The sequence below is a fragment of the Malurus melanocephalus genome, unplaced genomic scaffold (genome assembly GCF_030028575.1).
Source record: "Malurus melanocephalus ecotype Western Australia unplaced genomic scaffold, MMel_1.1 scaffold_190, whole genome shotgun sequence".
Lineage (NCBI taxonomy): Eukaryota > Metazoa > Chordata > Aves > Passeriformes > Maluridae > Malurus > Malurus melanocephalus.
In genome coordinates this window covers 1,359,881-1,387,073 of record NW_026623422.1, presented here as the reverse complement: position 1 = coordinate 1,387,073, position 27,193 = coordinate 1,359,881, and the positions used below count along the sequence as shown (strand labels likewise).

At 46.3% G+C, this 27,193-nt stretch overlaps 1 protein-coding gene across 3 annotated transcripts; it reads left to right on the top strand.

Moving 5' to 3' along the window:
- FBXO34 (F-box protein 34) lies at nucleotides 1-25,675 on the top strand. Of its 3 annotated transcripts, XM_057373217.1 has the most exons (4): nucleotides 1-79; nucleotides 11,931-12,032; nucleotides 14,411-14,613; nucleotides 22,937-25,675. In XM_057373217.1, the coding sequence occupies exons 3-4, from the start codon at nucleotides 14,537-14,539 to the stop codon at nucleotides 25,062-25,064; spliced, it is 2,205 nt and encodes a 734-aa protein (XP_057229200.1). In that variant the 5' UTR covers nucleotides 1-79; nucleotides 11,931-12,032; nucleotides 14,411-14,536; the 3' UTR covers nucleotides 25,065-25,675. The 3 variants fall into 3 exon arrangements, with proteins under 3 accessions (XP_057229200.1, XP_057229199.1, XP_057229201.1); XM_057373216.1 differs by lacking the exon at nucleotides 11,931-12,032; XM_057373218.1 differs by lacking the exons at nucleotides 1-79; nucleotides 11,931-12,032 and adding an exon at nucleotides 12,097-14,167.
- The last annotated feature ends 1,518 nt before the right edge of the window (nucleotides 25,676-27,193 follow it).

Below are 27,193 nucleotides of genomic sequence, written 5' to 3'. Positions count from 1 at the left end.
AAATGCCATTCTCGTSAGTGTGCAAGGAACCTACAGAACTGTAATGTCTAACCCTACATGGAATAACAACTCTTGGAAGGTACCACGATTTTTTAACTACATGGCTTTGTTTCAGGATGGGTTAATGATGTGCTTATATTTGCTTCAGAGCTTGGAATTGAAGAGCTGTATCTTATGTAATGGTGTCTCTTTGAAAGGTACACAGTGCTGTGATCCTGACCCTTCAGTCTCTGATTTCCAGAAAAACTAGGTGCAACCAGCACTTGGTTTGGGATGCTGAGGGGCCATCCCCGTTTCTCTGTGGATGATCTCTTTAGGCAGCTCTGGTGTTGCCTTAGGAACAGATGGTGGTTTCTATTCAGAGAGCTGAACTAAGCTTTCTTCATACTTGGTGGCCATCCTTGGAAACATATTGCCCTTCTTTTTAGTGATGCATCATGGCTTGCCTGTTTTGTCAGTTCAGTGACCTTCTGGATTGTCTTTCTTGAGGCTTCTAGGCATATTTATGAAGAATATTGTGATGAARTGCAGTTACACTTTAACATTTAGATGGAAATGTCTTGGCTGTTCGTGCTGCATTAACCAGCTCTCAGGCGTTGGCTTGTTCCGCTGTCTGATCCCGCAGTGATGCCATAATACTGAATTTTGGACTGCCCTGTACATTGCCATGGCAACAGACTGATGTCACACGCTCAAGGACATGACTTCAGTGCACGATCATGCAGAGGCACAGTCAGATTTGTGGAGGAGAAAGCTGACTAATGCACATCTCAAAAGCAGGCGAGGGAATGCAGGTTACAGCTGACCAGCCAAGGTGCCTCAGTGTGAAAATTCCCCGCTTAGAGGAGGGGCTGATCCTGTCTCTAAGACAAGAACAGTTGTCTTTGATGAGCTTCTCTTCACCATGGACAAGCAGATGACTTGCAGGTCTCCTTTATCTTTAAAACAGGTGGTGGAAGAGATCATAATTTCTGGGTTGGGGAAACACTCTCTGGTTTCAGAGCTTTGAAAGGGCACKGCTTTATTTTATTTTAAAGAACCTCTCAGTGGTCTTGTAAGCACCCTGAGAAYACTTTGACTTGCTTAATGTTGTTCAAACAGTTTAATTGGTTTTCCAAAGCTTTTATTTTATCCATAACATCGGAAGGTGAAAGGGGAACTCCGCATCTGCATTATGGTCACATTTTCCTATATCCTATTAGCAGATTCCAAGATTGTTTAATGTGATCTCCACCCATTTCATTTGGCTGCAACCTTTGCTCCCATGAAAACAAGGCTGATTGTTCTGAATTGCTGTGTGTATGTGCTTTGGCACGGCATGAAGGTACCTATAATAACACAACCATTGTCTGGAAAAAAAGGCAGTTTGCAGTAATAACTACAAATAAAAGGGTGCAGTCCAGGGCCAAGACAGATAATGGTCATTTTCCCACCCATTGCACAGGACAGTTTCTCAACATGGTCACCCCTCAGCATGACAGGGCTGCGGGCTTTAGCCTGAGATGTGAATATTGGGAATAAGGGACTGAAATATTTGCAGGTTGTTCCAAGTTTCTCTTTCCTGGCCGCGGTTCCATTGCTCATATCTACGGATGGGGGGACTGAATGACTTTTGCACAATGCGGCGTTTTATTTGCATGCTGTGAGCAGTTTAACAAGTGTGTGTGTGCTAAATGAAGCATTCCCACTTTCAGTGAGCAGCTGACGCACCCTTAAAATAAAAAAAAAAAATAGAAAAAAGAAGTGCCTTTGGGTTGAACAGTGGGGTTTTGAGGGGTGACATTGTTCTGTGTGCTCGAGCGGATGGTGGGTCGTGCCAAGCCTGAATGTTAACTAGAAATGCTGTGAGATGCAGCAAATAACCAACTCACACCCCTTGGTGCTAAAGCAATTTCTGCGCATCTCTGCACTTYGTGGGATAAAAGCTGTTCTGGTGCGAGATTTGGAAGTAAGGGAATTGTTTTAAATGCTCAGTGTCACAGGAATTGAGGGTATTTAACAGAAACTGGCATTTCTGTAGCAGTTTGGTTGCCTCCCAGGACAGGAAGCTGTGGAGTGTTAAAAAAGAGTCAGGGAAGGAGTTTAACAACCCTTTCTGTAAATCAYGATGCTTGAATTCAGATCCTGGCCTTGAGCTGAAAGGACTGGAAGCTCTGCAAGACCCAGTGATTCAACTGTTCTGCAGAGAACAAGAAGATAATGGTGATGGGCTATCAAGAAGGCAGCCTTTCTGAAAAGAGAGCCTTTGTGATATGGTCAAGGGGAAGGAAGTCTGGAGAACTCAGAAAAGGAACAGATGTTTTTGGTGGTGGGGAAAAACTTAACTATCCCTGTAGTTTGCTCTTGCAGCGGAGCCAGCAGGAGGAATTTGATACCAAACAAAAGTAGGCAAACCCAGGATTTAGCACAGGGATCCTGGAAAGTGGAAAATCAGTGCTTTGGTGCTTTTCTCTTTGGCAAATACCTTTAACAGTGGCATCTGGCAGATATAATATTATATGAGTGCGCAAAGGTGCACGTAAAAGAGTTTGAAGGTGTTTGATTCTTCTCTTWAACAGCAATAAAAAAGTACTGATGTATGAAATGATACTCAAAGTGAGGGGCCAAGAGAGATGCCATTCCCTAAGAAGGAAATAATGACAGAAGATGCATTAAAAAAAAGGGTGAGGTTTTTTTTCTAGGGTGTGTTTATGGATTGTGATGACTGGAAGTGCGATAAARCAGATTGCTGATCCTGTGTATCAAAGTACCAGTGGCAATGATTTTTCAAGCTGTTGAAACTTGCATCCACCAAAAAAATATACATATATTTTGTTCTTCCTAATAGGTTAATCCACTATAATTGGCTGTGAAATCAACCTGGGGGAATTTTCCCATCTGTAAGTGATGCACAGCCTCTTTGCTGTCTGCTTGGCAACTGTACCTTCAGATAATTAAAAGCTGTTTTTTAAATCCATTCTTCTTTCAACTCTTGTTTTTCTGCATTTTGCTACTTCTCTGAGAGCTGTCAGTCATTCTTCTGGCCAAGGTGTAAAAACCAAGATAATGTGTTTTTAGGAAAGAAAAACTGCAGATGATATTTTTACTTTAATTTTTTTTTTTTAAAAAAAGCATAAAAACTACAAAACCAGGCAAGTGTGTGAGGCTTTAACACATGCGTCACTGATGCATTTCTAAAAGTAACTAAACTTTCCCAGTCCGATATGGAAAACTATAAATTCACTTTGACTTTCAGAGCTTTCGTGCCACTTGCCCCTCTAAAATCAATAACCAAACCTCTACGGTTCGCTTAGGAAGCAGTTCCAGTTACCCAGAAATTACAGGAGTTGCTCAGCACTGGGATCCTCTGGTTTCAGCACATAGTTTCATTGCTCTGTAGTGTTTTTAGAGGCTGAAGGGTGGGATGCAGCTCCAGTGAATTTCCAGATTCCTAGCAGTGTGAGGGACTGTTTTTAATAGTGATGATAAAAACAGCTATTCCCAGTTGGAGGTTAGTCAGTGGTACAATTATCAGAGCTATGAAATAGTGCAGGGATGGCTCGGGATGGAAAAAGCTGAGGYTTGAAACTTATTTTCTTGAGGGAGCTGTTTGAAATTATTTCCTGCAGGCTCATAGAGAATTGGTGAGAGTTGTGGTGAGGGCTCAAGCTTGGTGATTGTTTTGGTAATTCAGTGTTTGGGCTGGAAAGCTGCAGCTGGCTTTTGGGGCAGAATGGGTTGTTGAGTGTGGTGAGTGGGAGCTCAGGAGTGGCTCATTTGGTTTGTAAGGTGCTGAGGATTTCCACAGCAGGGTCACAATCCCCAGCTCCAAAGCTGGTTCACTTCAATAATTTCTAAACCATAGTTGCGGGCTCCTTATTTTTTGCTTCACTTCTTAGTGATTTGGTCGGTTTTATGCTTTTTTTTTTTTTCTGTTTTCGCCAAAAGGAGGAAACCCTGAGAAGAAAATATTGTTTGTGCTGCAGGGAGCAGTGGGAATATTGGGTTAGAGAGCAATGCAGATATTTGTTCCTTTTCTGTCTTGATTATAAAGCTATTTTTTGGACCKGTTAGAGYRGGTCAAGAGGAGACSACAAAGAWGCTCTGAGGACTGGAGCACCTCTGCTCTGGAGCCAGGCTGGGAGAGCTGGRGGTGCTCACCTGGAGAAGTCTCCAGGGACAGCTCAGAGCCCCTTGCAGGGCCTGAAGGGGTTTATAAAGAAGAGTGAAAGCAACTTTTTGCATGAACAAATAGGGATGGGACAAAGTGGAACAGATTTAAAATAAAAGAGGAGAGATTAGGATTAGATATTGGGAARAAATTTTTCTCTGTGAGGGTGGTGAGGCCCTGGCACAGGGTGYCCWGAGAAGCTCTGGCTGCCCCTGGATYCCTGGAAGTGTCCAARGTCAGRCTGTAACAGGCTTGGAACAACCTGRGATAGTGGAAGGTGTCCCAGTCCAGTTGGACCTGGATGGTCTTTAAGGTYYCAAACCATTGTAKGATTTTRTGTTTGCTATTGCTTTGCATGAAAAAGTTTAAAATCTTGTAAAACAAACCCAAATCTGATGTTTTCAGGTGAACTTTAGAAAAGTCCATACTTCCAGAGTGGTTATTAACATGGAAAGCATTGCACCAGAATTATTTCTGGTGTCCTTTTGTAGGTCTGTGCCTCTAAATTTTGAAGAGGAAGCATGAAAGCAGAAAGACTTGGAGCAGAAGTTGTCACAATTCATAAAGCACTTGAGCGTGCAGAAGTTGTCCTTTAGTGAAATTTCAGTGCTATTTTGGGGCCTTACTTTTTTCTTTAAAAATGAATTACAGTGGAATTTGTGCTATGCTTAGGATTTCTGAAATTTTACTTGTGTTAGTTGCTAGGTATATTGACTACAAAGCACTGAAAATATCAAGCTATTTTTTACTTCAATAATTCTTGAGTTATTAATGGAAAAAAAAATCTTTAAAAATAGAGCTAAAAAAAGATTAAAGATCCATGGAATTGGTAGGTTTCCAGGTTAGCTTAATTTTAAACAGGCTTTTGAAACAATCATGCAATAAGATACTGTATTTAATCTTGGTCTTTACTGCAGTTTACTGGTGAAAACCCCTAAGTTTGTCTGAAGCTGAGTTAGTTCAGCAGATGTTTTGTGTATAAAGTTCTCTTAAGAATTTCTATAAAACCAATTGATGCTTTGTCTGGGAAGGATTTGTAGCGTGTCCTCTTGGCTGCCTTCTGTCTTCACCTTGATCACTTTGGCCATATCGTGTCACATGTCTGTGCTTTGGGTGTCCAAAGTCCTTTCTGGTCATTTTGAGCAGGTTCTGTGTTTTTTCACAAGCTGCAAAGCAGTTCAGGGTGGGAAAYACCCTGATGCTGTTTGGGGATGGTTCACCTGCATTTGTGTGACCCCAACTCTGCTCACCAGTGCCCTGTTCCCTCCCTGTTCTGCCCCTGCTGCTCTGTCAGTGCTTGGATGAGCTCTGCAGGTTTCTTGTTCTGGCTGATGGATAACAAGAGGTCTGCTCAGATCACAGCATCGTGCCAAGGGCTGTTTGTGAGTCTGGTCTGCCTTGCTGWGCTATTCCTCCTGTCCCTGGTTAGGATTCCAGCTTTATTTTGCTGACTGTGACACTCTGGTGTCCCACTGCTGTGCCTTTCCTTGCGTGACTTCACGCTGCAGGCCTGGAGCTGCTGGAGAGATGCTCATTCCTGACAGCTGCTGGAGCTGCTGCCCCAGCAATGCCAGAAGGTCCCTCCCAGAGAGACGTGGTGGCAGCAGATGTGGCTCTGGAGGCCTCTGGTTGTAAAGTGTGGCTGCTCCCTGTCCAGGAAACTGGGACTGAGAGTCATCTCTGCAAAAGGTGTGTCCTCATGGAGGAGCTGGGTCACCCGGTCCAGGAGTTGTATGAGGATGTAAGAAGTTTGTGTGGCATTTGTGGGAATGAGAAACCTCWTGAAGTTCAACCAGTCCAGGTGCTGCTGGTGGGTCAGGACAGTTCCAGGTGTGAATACAGACCAAGAGAAGTCATTGAGGACAGACCTGAGGAGAGGAACTTAGGAGTTCTGGTGGGTGAAAAGAGGGATGTGAGCTGGCATTGTGTGCTCACAGCCCAGAGGGATAACTGTGTCCTGGGCTGTATCAAAACAGGAGGGGCAGCAGCTCAAGGGATGTGATTCTCCTCCCACAGGGTGCCCACAGAAGCTGTGGCTGCCCCATCCCTGGAGTTTTCAAGGCCAGGTTGGATGGGGTTGGAGCAGTGGTGTCCCTGCCCTTGACAGGGGGTTGAACTTGATGGACTTTAATGTCCCTTCCAACCCAAACCTTTCTARGATTCTATGAAATAGGAGGTTCTTAGAGAGCTTAGAAACTCAGGAATGAAGCYCCCCCTACATCAGGGACCCCAGTGGGAGCTGCACCACATCTCCCAAGAAGTCAGAAGTCAATAAAAGAGGAGGACTGGGAAGTGGTCACTCCATACAGGGAGGAATATTCCTGTCCCCTGAAGACCTGACATTTGTAATACTTGCTGAGTGATTGCAGTGGTGACTCCCTGCTGCAGGGGACAGGCACATCCATCTGTCCAGAGGAGGTCATTGCCTGCCAGGGGCTGGAATTGGAGATGTCATGGAAAGACTGCCAAGAGAGCTTAAAGGTCAAGATAAAGTTCATGAGATTGCTGATTACTGTTGTGGACAAAACAAAAAAAAAAATCATTTATTGACGGCTAGAATAGTAAAACAACAGCAAGAAACAAAGATAAAGGTGAAACCATCTTTTCTCTCCCATTTCATTGTGGGGGATTACCTGCTTTGCCATGGAGCACCCCTTCCTTATCCTTYTCTGGCCTTGGTGGGGTTTTCCCCCATCCTCTCTCTGTCAGGTGTTTTTTACCATTTCTTAAATATTTCTCCAGTGGTACCAGTTGGTTCCTGTTCTTTAAGACCTTTCTGTTTTGTTTTATAAGATACAACTGGAAAGCCCAGTGAATCCAAAGCTCGTTCAGAGGGTGTGGGTGGTGGTGTGTTGTTTTTAGATGGTGTGTTGATGTTAAGGAATCTGTTCTGGTGGAAGTTTGCAGATGTAGTGAGGCACTTCGTTCCAAAATGTGCTGTGAAAAATAGTTTGAGCTTCTTTCTGCATGAAATCCATCCTGAAGTTTGGTGTACCTGGATAGCTCTTTCCCTAAGTGCAGAGCAGACTCTTTTGTAAACTGCTGACCTATAAATTTGAGATTTCTGAGTTCAGCATTTTTGCATTGTCCTTGCAAGGTGAAAGTTTTCTGTGAGTGTGTGACATTTGGGCACCTGCAGTGGCCTACTTTACCAAAAGTTTGAAAGGATTCAAGGTTTTGTCACAATTCGTGAGGCATTGATGCTAAAAATAGTGGAAAATGTTTTTCTGTGAGAATAGAGTGGATTCAGGAATATGATAGAAAAAACTTGGGCATTCTGAATGACAGAAATCATGGAATGTTAAGGGGCTGGAAGGGACCTTAAAAATCATCTCATCCCACCCCCCTGCCATGTGCAGGAACATCTCCCACTAGACCAGGTTGCTCAAGGCCTTATCCAACCTCTCCAAATATTTGCAAGTAATGGCACAGTTACTTCTAAAGCTCTTTTTTGTACTACTATATTTAGTCTGGTGTTTGTGCTGCTGAATAAGGTTTGTTGAATTTGGATTTGGAGACCCTTAGGAAAAGTCTGGACACTTTAGAGATGCCTAATGGATATTGTAACCTCTCAGCCCTGCAGTGGATTGGCAGAATTAATTCATGTGGACAAAGCTGTGTAATTTTGCTTTGAGTCTTTTTTGTGTCTGTGTAGCTTTGGTTTGCTTGGGTTTTTTTATTTTTTTTGGTTTTTTTTTTGGGGGGGGAGTGTTTTTTTGGGGTGCTTTTGTGCCTCTGTCTCTGGTAAGAAGGTATGCACAGTGGTATAGGTCACAAAAATCCACCAAATAATGTTTTAGTTAAAGGGTAAGATTCCACAGAAGTAAATAAAAATGAATTATCCCTTATTTTGACAGGTAGGTGTGGACCTGTGATCAGGGAATATGGGGTGGTCTCTGAAAGGAGAAATGGCTACCCAAGGGCTTCTCCAAACCACTTAGAGCCCTAGAAACCTGTTAAAGCCATATTTAATTCAGTGAATTTGAGTTTTAAAGCTGATGAATTTAGTGCTTAACACTGAGTCACCTGTTGTGGGGTTTTCCTTGTTAGCAGAGTTCTGAAGAAGGAACTGTATTTATTTATTTTCTGGATATTTAGAAGTCAGATGTAGGTTTGTTCTACTATTTTAGAAACCATTTCATACTCCATGGAAAGGTGTGCAGAAATAATTATCATTGTGCATTTTGCRCCGTGGAGCAGGGGGGCTTCTTCCCTCTGTAGTGTCATGTATRGGATTCTTGGTTTCCTGGTGACATTTTACTTTGTTACTGTTTACCAGTSAAAAGGCCAGTCCTGTGCTGGAGTACACAGATGCAGAGATACACAAAGATACACTTGTAATCAGAGTTTTGCAACTGAGTTTATTTCTGTTGTGTTACAAAAGCTGCCCCGAAACAGAAGAAGGAAACTTTCAGAATCGGAATGGGTCTTATCCCATGCTGCTGGATCACAAACAAATTATTCCTGGTGAACCAGTGAGGAATTRCTGTCAGGCAGGACATGTGATGGTCACTTCATGAGCTGTCACAGCAAAAACAGATCCACCCTCTGCATGCCAAACTGAGTCAAGTGCAGCTCTCCAGCCGGGATCGCTGCCATCCACAGGCAAAACAGGGTGATGAAATGATTGCTGGCAATCTTAATCTGCCACGTCAGTGTTGTAATAATAATAATAATAATAATAATAATAATAATAATAATAATAATCAGGATCTTTTTTAGCAAGCTAATGTTGTGTTCTTAAAAAAAGATGGGATTCTTCTTGCTGGTTTTGACTGGCATTCTCTAAAGTGGGGCAGGTTGGCTTTCTCTTGGTGTTCAGGGTGATCTGTTCAGTAGAGGCAGTCTGGGTTTGTGCCTCTGGTGTTTGTCCTGAAACTCCCTTTTCACGTCAGTTCTGCATCTTGCAGTCCTTTCCATCCATCTTTGCAAGTGCAGGAGCAATCCAGCGAGACCTCAGCCTTACAAAACCAGGGCACGACGTCTCCAGAGCTCTGGGAGTGCTGCTCTACTATATTTGGAACCAGCTCTATTGCTTCTATAATAGGAAGGCTTCTGGAAGCTTTCTCCTTCCTCTCGCCCCAAGAAAGTGGCCTTTCAGCTGAGCTTTCATTAATTCACAATCTGCATGGCAAAACAAATGTGGTTTTATAGGCTAAATAATTCAGATGTGGCTCGTGGGTCACATGGCCTCGATTGGTGTGTTCAGGGAGGATTTTTGCCCTGTGAGCTGAGGGTGCAGCAGCCACAGCCCCACTCAGCAGGGCTTTGCCACCCCCAGTTTGTCATTCGGGGCACGCRACAGTGCCAAGGGGTGCCAAGGCAGCTTTCTAGAAAGCAGARTGCTSTGTGAGCCCCGTGTSTTTGTCACCAGAGCTGCAGCAGCWCTGCCCAGTGAGGGATTTACTGGTTTTGTTTTCCTCTTGGATCAAGCAGAACAAATCTAATGAGCCAGTTCTTAACTTCTTCCCAGCTGAGCAGCGAGTGATGTCCTTACCCAAATTGTGCAAGACAGCTGAAACCTTTCAGGAACAGCTGAACAAGGGAAACACTTGTAATATTATTTTTTCCCAATACTCATGCAGGGCTAAGAGGGTGCAGCAGAGCTTGTCTTTCCTTTATTTTCTTTTTCTCTTCTGAGATTTTCCTTTTGAGGGGACGACTGAGTCGTTCCAATGCTTACCCCACCTAGAGAGAAAGCGTGTGAGCTATGAATGTGGAGTCTTCCATTCTTCATTGATGTGATCTTGGAAGGAAAACAGGTTCTCCCTGTAGTGCTTCATTGGAATAAGCATTTCACATGCTTATCAGTACAGCAAATAGTGCTGTTTGACAGCAGTGAGGAGTCAAATGTTGCCTTGGAGCACTACACACTCATTTCCCCACTTCCAAAACACTGGATTTTGCCCACTGTGCTTTCAGAAGTGTTCCTTCCCACTTATTTGAAAGAAGCTAAAACTCACTTTGTAGCAGACACTTTTTCCAGCACAGTTCCAGGTGTGGGTTGGAGTTGGCTGAGTCCAGTCTGAGTTTCTGAGAACTTTGTCCTTCTGGGCTTTGTGAGTTCCTGCYAGATCTGGGGTAGGAGGGTTTGGGAAGCTGATCACTTTGGGTTACTTCTGTCCTGGTCCAGCTCTTGAGCAGATTCAGGTGAGAAATCAGACAGGAAAGTAGTGCTGGTAAAGGGGAAGGTGTGAAAGACTAAACAGCCCCTGGGGCTGAAAGACTAAAAAGCTCCTGGGGTCTTTCCTCATAAGAGAGATGCCCCAGACCCCTCACAGTCTTTGTGGTCTCCCCTGATTCCCCTTACATGGGAATCTTCAGTTTTCATTTCAATTGCTGCTCTGTCTGCTGTGATCCAAGGATGGGAGCTTGGAGGAGCTTTGAGMAGGAAGGGCTGGAGTGAATTTGGTGGGGAAATGAGCTGAAAGCAATGGTAACCAGGTTCTGCTGCTTTGCCAACTCTGGTTCCTGATGCCTAGAAGTGCAATCAGCTGGTTTTAGTGTGGGAGTAGACACAGGAAGCTCTCCCACATTTATTCCAGCTGGAGCCCRTGGCAGCTTTATTGCCTTTAAATCAGATAATATCAGATCTGATTGACCATCAGACAGAGGGGAAGCTGAGCACACAAGGTTTCACAAGGCAAACTGCYTCTACTGGCTCTTTCAGTATTAAAAGCAATTCTTCAAGGTGTTTTATATATGTGGATATAACCTAAAAAATGGTTAAAAAGAAATGGTTGTGTTCCTATAGGTGTCTTAGCAGCTGAAGACCTGGGGTATCATCTCACTGTCACAATTAGTCTGAGAGCTGCTGTGGATCATTCCCAGTGGGGACCAAGGCTGATCATCGTTCCCAGTGGGAATGCTGGGATGAGGAAAAGCTTTCTGCCAAAGCCTCTGGCTGAGGAGGTTCTGGTGCTGTTATRGTTTGGGGTGTTTGAGGAGGGGAGGGAGGGAATGGCAGAATTTTATGTCTGGTGAATTACGCTTTTGGAGACAAGGATCAGGGGACAACCTAAGCTTGAGCTCAGTGGTGGGGGAATGGACACAAAACTTAGCTCTTGCAAGAAAACAAAACCCCTTATCTCTATTATAAAGCCCCAACAATGACTTTTTCYACCCTTATGACTGCTTTTGGAATTRACTCCTCTGAGTTCTGCTCTGAAACACTTGCTGCTGCTTCCTTCAGCATCCTGAGTGTGCTGATGCTCTTTGCCCAGCTGACCCGGTGTTACATCCCTATGGAGCATCCCAGAGCTTGAAGCTGTGTGAAGCTGGGTGGTCAAATATGTTTTTACACGTGTTTTTACCAACAGGGTGATTGTTGCTCACACTCCGTCCCAAGGCCACAGTCTTCTTTCTAGAAAGTAAATTTTCTGAGAGGATGTGCCCACCCTTTGAACTGGTTTGTTGATCAGTTACTGTTGCTACAGCTAAAACACTCTCACTCCTGCGCTTATCAAAATATCGAAAGCTGGAGTGATTTGCTACAGAATGAGGAGACCTTGACTCCAGCCTGGTGGAGCTGATACATTTGTTTCCCTGAGCTGCAGCAGTGTTCAAACCTGCTGATAAGATGGGGAGTTTTGTGGGACCGTTCCCTGAGCTGCCGTCCGCGGCTGAGAGGATGTGATGCTTTCTGCTGCCAAAACCCGAGTCCTTCCCACATCTTGTGCAGAGAGGCATATGTTTGGGGGTGGTTTCAGAGAGGGAGAAGAACACGATTAGGGTTTTAACTTCCTCTTCTGTTTTGTTTCTCTGTGCATCTGTATTKCAGTTTTTCGGGCTGTACCCGACTCTGTGCAAAACTAACAAATCGGCTGCAGCTCCTTCTGCTAAGGATCAGCCTTGGTACAGAATCAGTGGTAGTTAAAAGGCAGTAAGTATTTCTGCTAGCTTAAATGCTGGGATTTTTTTCTCTTTTCCTTTTATTTTTTTTTTTTAATTCACAAGCACAGCTTTTTACTCCTCACACAGTAGGAATTTGTCAGGAGCTTGCTGGCATTAATAGACTATTTCAGCTCTTTTCTATRGCCCAGCAGCTACAGAGGGGGGGAAAAAGCATGCTTTGTATGGAGCTGTGGTTGGGTCCGTGCTGCAGTGCCCATCTGAACTTGGCTGTGTCTATTTTGTCAGCTTTTGCTTCCCTCTAGTAGTTGCTGGTCCCTCCCAAAACTCATGAAATCCCACCATACAATGCCTGTGCTTGGATCAGGGCTGTGGCTGCTCCTGACCYGAACCACTTCCCTTGATGGTTTTGCTTTTCAAACTCTTTACTGCAAACAAGATATCTGTGGGTTTCAATTCTTTGTCTGGCTTTCAATCTTTACTTTTCAATCTCCAGATGAGTAGGACTAGGACAAAACATGTGGTGTCCCTAACCAGGGATCCATGGAGAGGGTTTAAGCTATTGGAAAAGTGAGTGGCATTCTTGAAATGGTGTGGTTGTGTTTATTTGGGTGTGGATATAATCATGTTTCTGTGATACAGTTCCTGCTGAGTCTGAAATGCTAGTGTCAGTAAAGCCAGAAGGAGAGCCAGACAAAAGCTTGGAGAAAAGTCAGAATTTCGGTGCCTCTTACTGATGGTTCATGGGAAAGTAACRATTTTGTGTTTGACTTTGATTTTCCTAAAGCACTGGGCATATGCTTTTTCTCCTCTGTGAATTACTGTTTGTGAATATATATCTTTGCAGCATCAGAACACCAGAAACAGCTGGTTTTTGTGCCTAGGTTTCACTCATAGAGGTAGGTCCTTGCTACAGACCCTGGGTAGCCTGATGAAAATGGTGTTTAATTACAAAGCTTCAATTCCTGCTGTTGCTGATCACGGCAGCCTAACTCCTGGTCTTGCTGAATCCCTGGAGCAGAGGACAGGCTCTGCTGCTCTGCCATTGCCATGCCTCCATCTCCTCCACCCCACACATTTCTTAGCCCTGTGTAGAGCTCAGCAGAGATTTCTTCATGAAGCCTGGAATGTGTTTATATAATATTTTATATATTATTTTAGGCTCCTGCTACTCATATGTAGGCAAACGCTTAACCTCTTACTCTCCATCATTAGACGAACCGTGAAATTGCTGTAGCAGGCATCAAGTCAGGTGGATCTAAACCAGCTTGTGTTTTTCCTGCCTGGAAGGTTYATCCTTCATCATTTTCCTGGCAAGTGTGGCTACCAGGAGCAGGTTTTCCAGRCTGGGAGTGTTTAGTGGGAGCATTGATTGTGAACCACACTGGTCAAGCATTGATGAGCCGAGCTGGGAGTAGTGGGGGCTCTTCTGCATGGGAGGTGATGGGAAGGGGGTGATGTGAGAGGCTCCATTTCTGCAAAAGCGAGGGTAGGACAGCAGTGGGAACACTGGGCAAAACTGCTGAAAAGGAGAGAACAACCTGCTGCACTAAATCACAGCTCCCCTGGGRACACAGCTCCATAGTTAGCATCCTCAAATGGCATTCCTTCATTACGGCATCATTGTGCACAGCCCTCTAGAGAGGAAGCAAACGGTCTCTAAAACAATCTGCTGGCAGCTCAGACTGGAGTATTTGAGGTTTTCCAGGGCTCTTTTGCTGTGTCACTCTTCCCTTTAATGTTCCAGCTCRAAGGTTGTTGTTCTTTCTCCATCAAAGTGCGTTAAAGCACCGGTGAGAGTGCCTGCWCCAAGGACAAGGTGTAGAAGGCAGCAGCCCACGGAGAACAAGAGATACTGCAGAACAGCTTTGTTTTGGTGTAATCTGTCTTATCTGCATGTGATGCAAAGTCAGGGCAGTTTTCCCAAGACTCAGAGGCTGTGTGGTGACATGTTTTCTGTCCTTTTATGAAATCCACCACGTTATTTTGATTAGAGCGCTAACGTAACTCCTGGCAGCCTCAAATCTCACTGCTAGCAGCTACTTCCCTCCAAAGCCTGATGTGGTGCTAACAAGCAGAGGGATCTTGTGCGTCCTGTTTACATGGAGCTGGGAAGACAGCGTGTTCCGTGGGAGGTGCCAAGGTAGCGCTGCAGTGGAATATAAGGTGAAAAAACCGTGTGTGCAGCCAGGCTGTGGTGGGGCGTGTTAATTTGTGTTTAGTGGTGTTCAGGAACTCCAGCTGCAATACTGGCATGATGATGTTCAGTTCTTTYCTCTCTGAATATGTATCCTTTATATCTATGCATGCGTAGCATGTTTGTGTTTGTCTATATTTATATGTATATATTCTCTCTCTTGGAAAAGTCCATATGCTTGTGATCTTCTCACACAGCTCTCCTTTGTTCAGTTTTTAGGTGGTAGAGACACGGTGAAGCTGCGTGTGGGGCAGGCAGAGCTGATGGGGRAGCCTGGGGTGTAGCCCAGGATGGACTGGCTGTGACGACGACGTGCCTTAGCCGGAGAGGTCGTTACCATGAAGAGTTCCTGCAGAGCTGGACTCCACAGGGAACCGCTCAACTCCACATCCTCCACCTTCCACCAAGTCAAACGGTACGAACAGCTCTGCAGATGAGCATTCAGCACTGGTTTGAGCCTTCTCCAATTGTCTCGTGCTGTCACTCAAATGCTTGCTCTAAATTCTGACTTTCGGRTAGTGTTTCAGTGAAACGTTGTAATGGCTTAAGGGCAGAAATGTTCTTTGACGTTTTTATTTGATAATGACAACTACGGATTCCCTGCAGCTGGCAGCGTACTTGGAGAAATCGTTGGGTTTTCTAGCAACAGCTGTAAATTAGTTTGGGAAACGTGACTTTGAAGTAAAAGTTAATTGGCGAAAGGCTCGTCAGAGTAGGCTTTAAAACATGCAGGCAGCTTAAAGCAAGTGGAAATGCTGGCAGTCATTGTTGTGGTTTGCCTTACTATGGACTAAGTAATTAGATTAGTTTAAGCTCAGATTTTGCACTGCTCACTCTCCTGTGTCTCTTATTAAGGAGAAATGCACGATTGATTTCAAACACTTGTGCTTATGTGACAATTAAGTGAACGCCTCTCACTGTGTCCCCTTATAGGAACACCGTGCAGAACAGCTTGTCCTCATGCAAATGCRAGGACATGCCAGTTTGTATGAGTTCAAACTACTTCAAAATATATGTGTATTTTTTTTTAATTCTTTTTCTGAAACCAAGGCTCTTAAACTTCCTCAGTCTGGAGGAAGAGCGCCAGCTTTTTGGTTTCCAAAGGCTGTGTGGGTTTAAAGCAAACTTTTAACCTTTGTTCTTTGTGGTTGTGTAGACAGCATATACTTGCTATGTTAGTCTCATGGTAATTTAGTACTGGAAAAGACTTCCTGGGTCACCCAGCTCTTYACTTTCCCAAGCAGGATCTCATAATCTCTTTTGCGAACTTAGTCTGGCCTAAAAATATTTGCATCTTCTCTTCTCCCATAGATTAAGCCATTACTGAAGATGACAGATCTTGCTGTGCAATAAGGAACCTTCTTTTCATTCCCAGACTGAACATTSATGACAGTTTATATACTTGTTTGAGTTTCTGTTCCTTTATTTTCCTTCTGCATAAGGACCACTGCTTATTTTCAGTGGTTTACCTCTTCTTCTGCATTCTGTGAAATGGGCTTTTGCTGTGCTAAGTGACAYAAGTGTTCTCCAGTAGCTTCTTGAGTAGCAATTGCTGTTTTTCTCATAGAATAATCTCAGTCCTGGCTAAAAGTATGTGCTGTGCTCTGGAGCAGGGCTGGCTGGAGGGCTTCTCACTGCTGTCACAGCATCACCTCCACTTCCCCATTTCATGGATGTCTCTGTGGTGGCCAGTTCACCTCAGTTAGTTCCAAGATTTATTGGTGTTCCTCTTGCTGGTGCATCACTGTATTTCAAAACCCTCCTCAGTTCCTCTTGCTTGGAGCTTTGTGCCTCTGCTGTTTTGGAACTGCCTSTATTTCTGTGGGGGCAGAATTAGTGCTGAGGTCATTCCTAACAAAATCAGATGTTCCCAGGGCTGATTCTTGAAGCATGTCTTTGGTTTCCAGGCTGGTATTTTCTTATTCAGCATCACCTGGGGCTGTCTGCTGCTAAGCCAGCTCCTTTGTCTGTTTTCCCATTCCTCTGCCAATCTGTCTTAACCAGTAAATCTCYTTGTGCTCTCTGAAGTCCATGTGAGCAAGATATAGTAGATTGGTCTAAAAAGATGGCTTTTTTTTGAGAACCTTGAGGTTAGTCTGGCATATTGAACTATTCCCTCTTCCCCCTTTTTCTCTGTGTCACATTAATCCTCTTTGCTTGCAAAGCACCTTTATATTGGAGTCAGAATACGAGCCCTGGAGAGGCTGCGATCATTCTCCTTCTCTTTCTCCCCTGCAGTGCCCCCTCCAATGTGCCACATGTTTATTATCTCCTATTGTTGCCTTTCAAGAGGTTTATAAATCCTGTTTCTTGGCCTGCAGTGCGTGAGCCTATCTGGTTTGGATTCTAAAACTGGGATGAGCCAATCCTCACAATTTTTATGAAGCTCTCTAATCCTCCGCCTGCCAATGCTCTTGTTCAGATTAACGCCTGGGCTTTTGCCCTCACCATCACCCTTACCACCCCTCTTTAAAAATGGTGCAGAATCAAATTTGGTATTTTGTGTTGTACTCTTGATCTCTGCCCTGTCCTTGTTTGCAGCTCTGTTTCTCTTTTTCCTCACAAACTGAAAAAAAAAACCCTTTCACTATTTCTTTGTTGTTAAATATCTCTGCAATGACTTAACACTGCACCAGTTCTCATGTTTATTCCCGGACTTTTTGATCTCTAAGATGGAAGTTTCCAAGTGATGTGACCTGAAACCTGCATCTGTTTCTGAAGAAGGATCACCTCCAGTTGGARTTGCTTTGGATCTTGTTTGGGAGGTGTTCTTAGTAATGAAAACACCTTCTGACTCCTGGAGAATGCTGTATGCAGTGAAATCCTTCACACCACAGCTGACTCCATGAACCAGYTTCTGTCAGTCTTGAGTTTCAAAAGAGCAACCTGATAACTTGCCTTCAGCTCTSCTTTTGCTTATTTTTTTCTTTTGAATGCTGAGTCTGTTACGGATCGTGTGGTCCAAGGTTAATTTCTACAACCTTTCATGTGTTCTCATTAYGTATGCACAAAAATGGAGGATATAAATAGCATCACTCTGTGTTGGTTCGTTAACAGAAGAAATTCACTGCACTGTGAGATGAAGAAARATCTTGCTCCTCTTGCACTTCATAAATCAGAAAACAAATTAACAAAGGTAAAACATTTCCAGAAGGAAACGTGTCACTCACCTGTGCTGCTCTGGCCAGCTTTCARCAGAAGCCCTGTAAAAACCACCAGTTTTTGTCTTGCTGTCCCTCTGTGATTTCCTCTCATCCTATCCCACCACAGCCACGTGTGCCATCCCATCATCTCTGAGCTGCACATTTCTGGAGCAGCTGATAACCTTGAATTCCAAATCATTCTGTTTATTTTATTCCCTTTTGCTTTGTTATCTCTGTGTCTGGTCTGGTGTGGTTGGGAAGCAGAGCTTTGAGCTTCCTGAGGCTCAGCAAAGAATTGCTCCTACATCACTCCCTTCACGGTAAGTGCTTTTACACAAAAGCCTGGCAAAGCACTGGCACTTCTTCCTGTACAAAATTCAGAAAGCAGCCAAGGCAACTGTGCTTTACTAAAGGGTGTGTGTGTGTTTAGTGTAAAATGTGTTCAAAATATTGATGGGTGGAGGCCTCAGACTGGAGTGGTCTGTGTGGGGTTTGGGGGTGAAATGTGTCACCCACTCTGTGTGCTGGTGGTGATGGGCTGTGAGTGCTGGATTTTCTGAGTGCAGCTGCATTTGGGTGTTGTCTCCCCCAGAGTTATCTGAGCACCTGACACAGGTGAACGAGCTGGGGAGGGATCCAGCGTCAGGAGTTTGGTTCTTATGTTGTGTTTAGCTCCTCAGCTCTTCTGGGCCAGCTCTGCCCCACGTTTTTGGCATGGTTCCACTTCCCCCAGGCTGGCCAGTGGAGCAGAGAGCTCTCCTTCAGCAGCCACAAGCCTTCTGTTTGCCTTCAAATCCTGCTCTAATCCTCGCTGGCTCTCCCTTTGCTGCACGAGGTGTTGGGAGGTGGGACAGGAACAGCTGCTGCTCCAAGGGGAGTGGGTTTTCAGGAAATCAGATGCTTCCACAGCTGCCAGAGTCCAACCCAGCCCTGCTCTGGAGCATGGTGCTTCCCAGCCCTCCTTTCTCCACATTTGGACCCTTGCCATGCTCCAGAACAAACTCCATGAGCAGCAGAGCTCCTTCCACCCTGGGACTTTCCCTCCCCGGCAGAATCCGTGGAATGCCTTTGAAGCAGCTCCCTGTCTGCTTTGCCTTGCCCTGGCAGTGCAAAGGGGATGGAAATGGTACTGGAGATGGAGCCCAAAGGACCCACCAAGCCCTTCCAGAAATAACAAGTGGTTGACCGTGGTTAACTCCCACTCAGTGCTCAGTCCTTGCTAATTGTCAGTGTCCTTTATGGAAGAGGAAACCTCTGTGGACATAGAACTGGGATGCCAGGGAAGAGAAATGCTTTGCCAGAGGTGTGGAGCTTTTTATTGTTGTTGATTTTTTAAAAATTTTTGGCTTTTAGCTTGTATTAGTATGTCCTGAGAGTTTCTCAGAGTTGTGGTTGGCACTGGGTGTGCAGTCAGCAACGTGAGGAGCTTTTGTCGATTGGAGTTGGTGTTTACAAGGAGAAATCCATAGGAAACTTGGGGGTTTCGATGGAAATTTTCACCCTAATAAAACCTTCCGGTGCTTTGCCCAGAAAACTTGCAGTGTGAATATGCTGTTTGAGAAAATTATGCTTTTTTGTTACTGTTGTTCCTGCTGGCCAGTGGAAATCTTTTGGCTTCACAGGGCATCATCAGAGTCCCTGATCTGAGASCTGCAAAGGGAATTAAGGCTCTCGGTGGACCTTACAAAGGAGTTGTGGAAACTGAGTCTTTCCTACCAGTTTTTCCTCCAMCTCTGGAGTTTCCACTAAGGCAAATATATTATTGTTTTAGGCTGCTGTGATTTAGAATGTACATAAACACAAAAGGATGCAGGAAGATTGTGGCCAGCTTGGCAAGTAGAATCATGGAATGATTTGGGTTGGAAAAGGCCTCAAACCTCATTCCAGCCCATTGCCATGGGCAGGGACAACTCCCACTATCCCAGATCACTCCAATCCCCATCAAGCCTGGATTTGGACACTTTCAGGGATGAGGAATCCACCAGTGGGTTACGGGTCTCCCCCCTTGGGTGGGGGGAAGTGGGCTGTGTGCATGTATGAGCTCTTATAAAGGAATATATTTCTGTATCAACAATGTGTAGCAACCAACTTGATAAAACTACAGTGGAAACAAGCTGTAGTTACGACTTATAAAAACAGCAGTGTCATTCCAGCAGTGCAAGTATCCTGTTTTTCAGACAYGGCTGATTAGAAATAGAAAAACTGGCCCCTTTATTTCATCAGCTTAAGGATGGAATAACAGTATAAAGGCAGCACTGCTCGTTGTTTCAGTGGCTGATCATTCCTGGCAGAATTCTCTCTTATCAGCAATTTAAAACCGCACATTTGGGATTGAAAACCTTTTATGTTTGCTCCCGTGGACTTCTGAAGAGTCGTTGTCTCTAAAGATAAAATTAGAGAGCTTGATAACTTAAAGGGTGGAGGAAAGCAAACAGAATTATTCTGGAATGAAGTGTCRTAGGGAATATGTGACTTCACCTTTTAACGACTATTTTTGGTGGTTTTAAATATTTAAAAGCTTACCTGCAGCTGCCACAGCTCTCTGCTTGCCAGCACTGAGAAACAGGGGAGTCTGTGGGTGGGGACTGGGCTCTGGTTCATCTTCAAAGCAATTTCTGCTGGGAAGCCTTGTTCTAATTCTAGGAGCTAGAGATGAAATGTGCTGCTGACGTGCAGGGAAGAAGCTGTGACTGCTTAAAAGTCCGTTCTCAATGTCCACAGCAAAGGGCKTGTGAGGTGGGGGCTCGTTTTTTCYAAGTGACACTTTCAGGTAAGGCSCATTGCTGAGATGACTTTTAAAATGAAAGTTCTCTTCCCTGCTGCTGGAAAACTCTGAGGCAGGTGGCAGCTGGTCTCGTGGAGTTTGCAGTGCTCTTTATAGCTGTCTGAAGTTATTAGATGAAGGTTTTCTTTAAATCCGGATCCATTTAAACATGTGCAATGAACTGAATGCTGAATTCAAATGAGGCAATTATTCTGGCACTAAAACTTCTGACTAAGGCATAATTTTGTTATGTAAATTATAACTTTTCAACCTTAAATGGTATTGTTGGCCGAGCCAGGAACTAACTGAAACACAGGAGGAAAYACAACCTTAAACAAGAAATCTGTAATAGGTGAGGCAGAACTTTACCCTTTGTCTTTCTCCATAGACCAGAAATAGCTGAGAGCAGCTGAACCAACTCTGCTGGCTGAACATGTCCCCTGAGCCTGTTGGGGTAACCAGTTTGGTTCTGTTTTTATTCATATAATACCTGATCTCACCTTCATTTGCAGCTTCTCTTAATGAAGGGTGTCGAGCTGATTGTCCTGCAGGATTCCTGAAAACTTGCTTGGAGAAAGCCTTTTAAAAACTGAGCTCAGCTCAKCTTTCAAACACCTTGGCATGAAAACTCATGAATGAAATTTGATCTTGTGCTCCTGGCTCTGGAGATTTCAGCATGCAAAGTCGTGTTTTAATTGTATTCACCTCTTCTCCCCAGGGTATGGTGGCGAGCAGCCACCGGAGCTTTTCTCYCTCTGGTCTGGGAAATGTCCTTCTGGAAGGGAAGGGAAGGCTGCAGGCACTGTTCTCTGCAGCAGTTTGCTGCATTGTTTCACCTGCTGCTCCTCTGGGCTGGGCTTTGGCCAGGGCACATCAGGGGCCTGACCCTTCTTTGCTGTGAAGTACAACCAGAATGAGGCAGCCCCGGTGAAAAATGAGGCCGAAGCAAACTCCAGCAGCCTTGATTTGCCATTTTTCTCTTCATGCATCTGTTTCAACACACTGAAGTTCTATTTTTATGGGATTATTTTAGYTTTTAGCATCCGACCGAGGAGGCAAACAAAGTAGCTCAGTTGCATTTTGCAGAGGAGACTAAATTGGGAGTGACCCAGTTCCAAGGAGCTGGAATTGGCACGTGGGAGGCACGGGGAGAGAATTAAACCCAGGGGCTGGGGAGRTGTGTCTGCAGCACTGACATCTCTCACCCCCACAGCATCTAGGTGAGATGCAGGTGGTTTTGACACTGTGRGGTTGCAGGAGCCAGGTGATGATGTCCCTATAAAAATCCAGAGGGAAGGAAYGTGGCATCTGCCTTTCCAGCTGCTGCTTCCTGGCCTTCAGAGCACTGCTCGGACCAAAGGGGTGTGGAAAGGTGAACTAAGCCCTTCCACCTCCCCAAAATCTCTGTGGGATTTGGGATGTACCTCCCCAAATCTCTGTGCCTGCCCTCCCTTCTTGTCACTAGSGCAGAAGGAGGAACCGAACCTTCAGGGAGAGCAGTGGTTAAAACAGCACGGATGCTCCTAGTCCTGGAGGTTTCCTTTGCTTGGGCAGCTTCACTTGTAAATTTGTTGGACTTTATAGACCAACAAATTGAGGTTTTTAGTTAAAAGCTGGTTTTAGGCTGTTAAAAGCTGGTTTTAGGCTAGAAACCTACAAAGTTGCAGTACTTAAGCAGTTCCCTTGGTAGTGGCTCTCAAGGGAAACATGCTCAGTGCCTGAGTGTGTCTGATTCAGCTCATGATGAACGTGGCATTGAACCTGCTGCTYTTCAACTCTCGAGCACAGATCATCCCCAAAGAGGAGGCCTTTGAGTGCAACAATTYAAAGATTACCATGGAAACATAATCTATAGTTAGTTCTGTAATGTGCTCGTGTGATCCTCCTGGGAGAAGAGCCTGGAGTCTCCTGGTGGTTGCAGCCTGTGTGGCAGTGCCCCGGGCTCCTTTCTGAGYTCTGAATGGAAGGGGACTGCAGAGSTGTGACAGAGCAGAGGASTCWGGGTCTGCTGCAGGAGCACCATCCAAGTGGTCCTTCACAGCTCTGGAATTCCTGACCATAAAATCCTGTCCTTGAGAGTGGATCTCCTCAGCCGGATGTGATGCTGCTGTCACTTTTGGGTGGACATCTGATGTATAATGTAAGAATCCATATGGGAAAACCACCAAATCTGCCATTGTCTATATGCTAAAAGGTTTCATTGCTYAGAAAAGCTGGACAAAGCCCCATCCCTGGAAGTGTCCAAGGCCAGGTTGGACGGAGATTGGAGCAACCTGGGATAGTGGAATGTGTCCCTGTTTGTGGCAGGGGAATGGAACAAAGATGAGCTTTAAGGTCTCTTCCAACCCACACCACTCTGTGATTTTGGGTGGTACTGGGAGATTAGATATCCCCTGGGATATCTGRTTAATTTAATTACTCTTGCTAATTTCTCTTTTGAGCTTTAACCACATTTTATCTACTGAAAAAAGTGTGCCTGGTAGCYGATGTGCAGATAAACCTGTGACTTGTGTGTACCTTACAACTGAATTAAGGAATGAGCAGGCAGAAGGATGGCTCTAGCTCAAGAATGAACCACTAGCTATGTTTTCACAACTGATACAACTTAAACTGTAGGATTTCTCCTTGCAACTGGCTRGAAACAGATTTCTCTAATGGGAAGTTCTCTCCTAGTGCAGGAAGTTCTCCAAGGGTGGATACTGCAGCCTTGGTGGCTCTTTTCTCATGTGGTTCCTCTTGAGGTGTGGGCTGGTGCCTGCTCTGGGCCACCCTCTCTAATTCCAGACACTCACATTTTGCAACTATAACTTCTTCCCTTTCTGTTTCTCCAGGGTTTCTGGTATGCACTTAAAGCCATATCTCAAGTTACAGAAGAAAGAACGATCCCCAGAAATAAGCCAGGATTCCCTGCGAGGCCACCAGGGACCAGCACAAGGAGAAAAATACACCAACTGCACCARACTGAGCGTTTTCCCAAAACCCTCCCTCGTGACTCCATCTCAAAAACTTCTGGGGATTATTTATCCAAATACTATGTGCAATATGAACGGGAAAGGTCCAGCAGATGGTCCGAGTGCAAGGGARAAGAAGAACGCCCTGTCTGCGACGATCCACCAGGGAGAAGAAGGGGAAGGGCCGCTGGATGTCTGGGCTGTGGTCAAACCTGGCAACACCAAGGAGAAAATCGCCTTCTTCGCAGCCCAACAGTGCAGCAGCAACACCCGCGTGGGCTCCATGAAAATCAAGAGCACGTGGGACATCGACGGGAGAACGGCCAAGCGCAGGAAAAAATCGGTGGATCTTAAAAAAGCCAAAATCCAACTGGAAAGGATGAGGGAGGCGAACGCCCGGTGCTCCCAGCCGGAGCCTTTCGCCTGCGGCATCGAGCACTGCTCGGTGCACTTCGGCAGCGACGGCGGCGAGGGCGCYTTCCCCGGCCGCTCGCTGTCGGTCATCGAGATGGTGGCGTTCCTGGAGCAGCGGGCCAGCGCTCTGCTGGTGGACTGCGCCAAGAGCTGCGCGGCCACCCGGCTCAGCGCCCAGCCCAAGGCCACCCCGCCCGCTCCCAACCCTGACCCGTTCTCCTCGGCCGCGGCGTGCGAGGCGCCTGCGGAGCCCCAGGGCGAGCCCGTGCGCGTGCTGGACATGGTGGCCAAGCTGGAGTCCGAGTGCCTGAGGCGGCAGAGCGAGCGCGAGGCCGGCAGCCTCTCCCGCAACAACAGCTTCCGCAGGAATGTGGGCAGGGTGCTCCTGGCCARCGGCACCCAGCCCGAGGGAGAGGTGGCCAAGGGCGTCCCGGCTCAGGGGGACGGCCTGGGGGAGGCAGGGGTGGCCGAGGCTGGCTACAATGGCTGCTGTGTCCCTCTGGGTGACACCGAGCTGTGGGATGGCGCTGCCTCTGCCCGGCAGCCATTTGCTTCGGGGCTGGATACCCGGGTGGGGAATGTGAATTCRGGACTGGCCCAYGCGGTGYTGGCCATGACAGCCGGCAGGAATGATGCTGAAACGCGGGTTGAGCCTCCCAGGGCTCTGCTGGCCCCGTGTCCGGCTGCTGCCAGGCTGCCAGCRGATCCCTTGCAGAGCAAGAACGCGACTGTTGATTGTACGTCGAAAGAGCCTGTAATTTTCCCAAAGCATCCTGCTAGGAAGGAGCCCTTGTGCATCAGTATATCAGTCACCAAGACCGAGAAAGGGTGCAGGAAGGAGAAGCTCTCCAGCTCCAGTTCTGGTGAGGATTCGCTCCCAGGGAGGCTGTTTTTCCTCCAGGGTGAGCAGCCTGCTGCTCACGAGGGGCAGCYGCAGCGGGAGAACACCCAGGAGAAGCCAGGGGAAGTAGCCCAAAATGAAGATGAGGATGCTCTGTCATCTGGCAGATCATGTGTCAGAAGCAGTGTCCCAACAGAGCCATCGGTCCCTTCTGTCCCTCCCGCAGAAGGGGCTTTGCAAGTACTTGAYGCTTCCTGCCTAAAGCGGCAGGTTTCGCATGACTTTCTGGAGACCAGGTTTAAAATCCAGCAGCTTCTGGAGCCTCAGCAGTACATGGCCTTCTTGCCTCACCACATCATCGTGAAGATCTTTGGGTTGCTTCCCACCAGGAGCYTGGTTGCCCTAAAATGCACTTGCTACTACTTCAAATTCATCATCGAGTACTACAACATCCGGCCGGCGGACTCGCGCTGGGTCCGCGACCCCCGCTACCGGGAAGACCCTTGCAAGCAGTGCAAGAAGAAATACGTCAAGGGGGACGTGTCCCTGTGCCGGTGGCACCCCAAGCCCTACTGCCAGGCTCTGCCCTACGGGCCTGGCTACTGGATGTGCTGTCACCGCTCCCAGAAGGGCATCCCSGGCTGTAAGTTGGGTCTCCACGACAATCACTGGGTCCCCGCCTGCCACAGCTTTAACCGTGCGATCCATAAGAAAACCCGAGGAGCRGGAGCCGAGGTGGAAGAGGAATATTAGTGCACAAACACTTTCCTGTCAGATTGTTTGGGGTAGGAGGAGGAGGAGGAGATTCTCATGCCTTGTGCTGTTTACAGTGTATATAATTGTCGTGATTTTTTTTTTTTTTTGTTCCACAGGGCTATGATACTGCACATATTCAAACACAAGAGCCTTTACCTTTTAGATTAAAAGAGAGCTTTTAGTCCATCTCTGTAAATAACACTATAAAAACTAATTGTACATACAGAGTCTACAGCTGGCTGAACAAGGTAACCCTTACAATGCAGCTATCCCAGTGTTGCGGCTATAGGTGTGTGTGTTTTTAAGTGTCTTGTTTCAAAATCTGTATATCCTGTATAATATATGAATGTTTCTGAGAAGAAACTCTAAATAGGTAAAGGTCAACTTGTTTAAAGAAGCTGCAGACAACTTAACTGGACAACCTGAAACTTAGACTATAGAACAGATCCATTATAGTAGCGTGGCAGTGGATTAAAAAAAAAAGAAAAAGAGAAGAATATTATTGTATAGTCAGAATATTAAAAAAAAAAAAAAAATTGTTGTCTACCTTACCGATGTTGTCTGGTTGGGTTTTTTGTTTTTTTTACATAAATAAAGTGTGCATTCTAGATCTGCCTTACCAGACTTCTCTTGTAAGACTTTTGCCCCAAAATAAAAATGCTGTAAAACACGTGGCAGAAACTTGGTGCTGTGCTGTAGTTCAGATGTGCAGTGTGCTTTCTATAGCAAACCTGTCCTAACTAACAAAGAAACAAAAACCCCCAAATCTCTAATAGTTGGAGAACTCCCTGCTGTAACATTAACAGATTCCAGCTTTTCTTTCCTGCCAGCCCTGCGTGCAGCAGAGGCTCCTTTTGTTGGGAATTCTGGTGCTAGGTGTGTAAAGCTTGCAAAAACAGGCATTTTCTGCTCATCCTGCTCTTCCTGGCTCTTGTGARTGCCTGACCTGTTCCCTGGATGCTCGAGGATGGAGCGTGGCTCCAGCAGGATCAGCRTGGAGTTCCTTTGCTCTGTCCTGTGCTGGAAGCTTTCCTGTGTGCTCTGTGTGGAATTTTTCCCTTGCAAAGRAGAATCCTGGCAGTGCTTTGCCCTGCTCTGCTGCAGCCTCTCGGTGCTTTCCGGGGGATTGWGAAGGTTCRCGTCGGACGAACGGCRATTCCTCAACCGCGGAATGGGAGCRGAGCGTGGCATCCKTGGGACAATTTCCCTGGATACATTCCTGCCCTGCCGTGCTGTGAGCCAGACCTCAGCCTCCAGCTGCAGCCTCTGAGGGTTTGGAAGTTTGGGAATGGACCCTGGCCAGTCCAGCAGCCGCGTCCAGCTCGGTCAGGGGAGCAGCAGCCGATTTCCAGGGAGCTGAACGGAGCGTGGCAGCCGTGCCTTCCCTCTGGCCAAGGCCTTCTCTCCCCACTCTTGGTGCTGTTGCTGTTTCTCTGTCCCTTTTCAYGGCATGGATGGACTCCTGGTTCTCACTGTTCCAGCCGGAGCAGCCAAAATCTCTGCCCTGGTGGAAGAAGAGCTGGTGCCACCTTCCCACAGGGCTCACCTTGGGAATTTCTCTGCGCTGCAAACTCCATGGAGCAGCTGGGAAGGGCAGGGATGGGGTGGCCCTGCACATCTGGCTCATCCTGTTCCCTCTCCTCTGCTGCTGGATCAGCAAGGTGTGGAAAGCTGCTGCCAGYGGGGGCCAGGCTGAGCTGCCACCTCCACCTGCCCTGGGACCACAGGGAGTGACTCCTCTGCTTTGGGAGCGTGAGGAGGACAAAAGAGGGTTTGAAGGTGGATTCTTTTGTTCTCTGCATTAGTGAGGGAAGGAAAATCGAGCCCTGGCAGCCTGAAGTGGGGGTGTGGTGAGTTCAGGCTTTTCAGGGAGGTTGAAAGGATGTGCCGGTTTTATTTTTTGCCTTCACCTGCTCCTRCCACCCCCTGGGTGTCAGCCACCCCTCCCAGAGCTGCTCGGCCTCCCTGCACTGCAGACATGATGACAACCAGGAGGGATGAAATTAGGAATCTGAACRAAGGGTGTGGCTGCCTTGTAATGGGCTGGGGAGAGGGAGAGGGAAAGCTGGAGCTCTCGGTAATCCCYGACTTCACCCTCTAACGGGGCGCAGGCTTCACCCAAACTT